This window comes from Salvia splendens, chloroplast (assembly GCF_004379255.2).
Source record: "Salvia splendens chloroplast, complete genome".
NCBI lineage: Eukaryota > Viridiplantae > Streptophyta > Magnoliopsida > Lamiales > Lamiaceae > Salvia > Salvia splendens.
In genome coordinates, this window is record NC_050901.1 from 5001 (window position 1) to 7500 (window position 2500).

Consider the following 2500-nt stretch of genomic DNA (forward strand, 5'->3'; position numbering starts at 1 on the left):
TTCGATAGACGGCTCATTGGGATAGATATAGATGAACAATACCCCCCCTGGAACCGTATAGGAAGTTTTCTCCTCGTACGGCTCGAGAAAAAACGATTTAATTCGAAGTTTTGTCTATGTATTCAATTCTAATAAATTAAATAAAAAATGGGCCTATAAAATGAATTAGACTACGATTCCAATCTTTTTTCTTCCTGAAAAATGAAAAAGAAACCGCTCGTACTCATAACTCAAGTCGGATAACTATCAAATAGCTCAAAGAAAAATCTTTAGTAAATTTCATTTATTGAGTAGTCTTTACTCCCTTTCGTTTATACCGGTTAAACTATTTCAAATTCTATTTGGATTCTTTAGTCAGATCCAGTTATTGAGACTATCGAAAGAATTAACAACTATAAAGGGTGTTTCCTTGTTTTTAAACCCTTTATTCCTATTTTGAATCATTGGGTTTAGACATTACTTCGGTGTTTCTTAATCTTTTCAAAGTGGCAGCAACATACCCTTTTTTATTTCTTTCTATCATAGAATCCTATGGACGGTTGATTCTAGTATGATACACGTTGAATCGAAAAATTGGGATCAATTTCAACAAGTTTTGCTTTTGAATTGGAAACTTGCTCGAATTGGATCCTTTCGGTTTTCCATATATTTACGAAGTTGTTCCGGTTGATTGGCATTAACCCTAGATCCTTGCCCCTGAGAAATGAATTAATACTTTCGGTTCGAGCTCCATCATGGACTATTTACAACCCGACACAAAAGGAAGGGTTCAAGTGTAACAGAACAAACAATGTCGAGCCAAGAGCACCTCATTTCTAGACAAATCGAAAGTGGTGGATGTAAAAATCCACAACGGGTTGTGTCCTTCAAGTCGCACGTTGCTTTCTACCACATCGTTTCAAACGAAGTTTTACCATAACATTCCTCTAATTTGGAACCGGTATGGAATTGATTCAATTACGGAATCATGAATAGTCATCGGTTCAGCTGTCCATAGACATCGCAATCTCCACTTTTTCTTCTATATATGAATATATAATACATGAAACAATATTTTTCTGAAAAAATCCTAGCAAGACAACCTTTTTCAAAGATCCCACGTACAGGGAATCGTTAAAAATCTTTTTTTATTTCTAAATGAAATTAAACATCATTTTTTAATTTACTTTAGTTTGATTGGGTTGGGTTTGAAGAAAATTGGACAATAAGCACCGACTTTGATCTTTATAGGAGGATCGGTCTTTCTTTTTGAATTGACTCATCACTAATTTCAAATAAATATTTGAAATAGATCAAAGAAACGAAGAAAGAAATAAGATAAGAAGAAAAAAATCCCCTTTTTTTTCATGAGATGTATCAAAAAATAATGTAAGTTAATATTTGAATTTTGATTCTTTTAATCAGATTACGAAAATCAAAATTGAAAAAAAATAGGTAAGGTTTCTCCTAATCTATCAGATAGACGGAACTGTTGTCACTATTTGTTGTTTGTTATAGATGTTTTATATCTACTATACTATAACTATAGAATATGAGACTTGATCATTTGTTAATGAAATTCGAACAGACACAGATATTTAAAGTAATATAGATTAACTGCTACCCACCCCCCCCCACTTCCTTTTTATATTATGATAGGGTTTATATGGGAATAATGGAGAAATGTATCCGTGCTGGGACGGAAGGATTCGAACCTCCGAATGGCGGGACCAAAACCCGTTGCCTTACCACTTGGCCACGCCCCATTTCAATTTCTAATTGACACTAAGAAACAATAATATTGTTATTGGTTGTTTGTCAACTCCAGACCAAATAAATATCTAGAAAGATTCCATATCTATAGAATATAGATCTTATATATCTATAGAATAATAGAATAGACCGGTATTCTAATTTTGATACATATAGATACAGAATTCAACTTAATTTATTGATCATTACATAGAATTCAATTAAGATATTGTATGAAAGTATCGTTTCTTCTATTCTCCTTTGAGAATTGGAGGATTTTTGGTTGGATGGATTCAAAGAAAAAGAAGGATTTTTGTCTACCTTATTTACTTTCTTTCTTTCTTTTTCCTGATATCAAAAATGCAACCAAAATGCAATTATCTCCAAGAACAAAATGTCTGTTATGCTTAATATCGTTAGTTTGATCTGTATTTGTATTAATTCGCCCCTTTATTCGAGTAGTTTTTTCTTCGGCAAATTGCCCGAAGCCTATGCTTTTTTGAATCCAATCGTAGATGTTATGCCAGTCATACCTCTGTTTTTTTTTCTCTTAGCTTTTGTTTGGCAGGCTGCTGTAAGTTTTCGATAAGATCCGGAATAATAATATCCTAGAAAATGCATGATTTCCTCGAGAAAAAATTCTAACAATTGACAAAATCAGATAAATTTTAGAGTATGAACCTTCGATTCACACATTGATTCGTGAATAGTTAACATAAACCGGACTTACCCCCATTTCCTCGTTTTTGAGCCTTTTCCAGTCATCCAG

At 32.9% G+C, this 2500-nt stretch overlaps 2 protein-coding genes and 1 non-coding gene across 3 annotated transcripts in view, besides 1 other annotated feature; 1 reads left to right on the forward strand and 2 right to left on the reverse strand. All coding sequences in view use genetic code 11, as the record gives it.

The window, feature by feature from the left end:
- The window catches only part of rps16 (ribosomal protein S16), a 1099-nt gene extending 182 nt beyond the window's left edge, over positions 1–917 (reverse strand). Inside the window, exons 1-2 of the mRNA in view lie at positions 878–917; positions 1–15 (exon numbers count right to left, since the gene is read on the reverse strand). The exon at positions 1–15 is cut by the window's left edge and continues 182 nt beyond it. Of these exons, the coding sequence (YP_009937991.1) occupies positions 1–15; positions 878–917 (55 nt within the window). The remainder of the gene's footprint in view (positions 16–877) is intronic.
- Positions 1–2500: part of a sequence feature (large single-copy region; LSC) that runs on past both edges of the window.
- On the reverse strand, positions 1674–1745 carry trnQ-UUG. The gene has a single exon. It is a non-coding gene; the product is annotated as a tRNA-Gln (tRNA).
- On the forward strand, positions 2135–2320 carry psbK (photosystem II protein K). Its single transcript has one exon. The coding sequence runs from the start codon at positions 2135–2137 to the stop codon at positions 2318–2320; it is 186 nt and encodes a 61-aa protein (YP_009937992.1).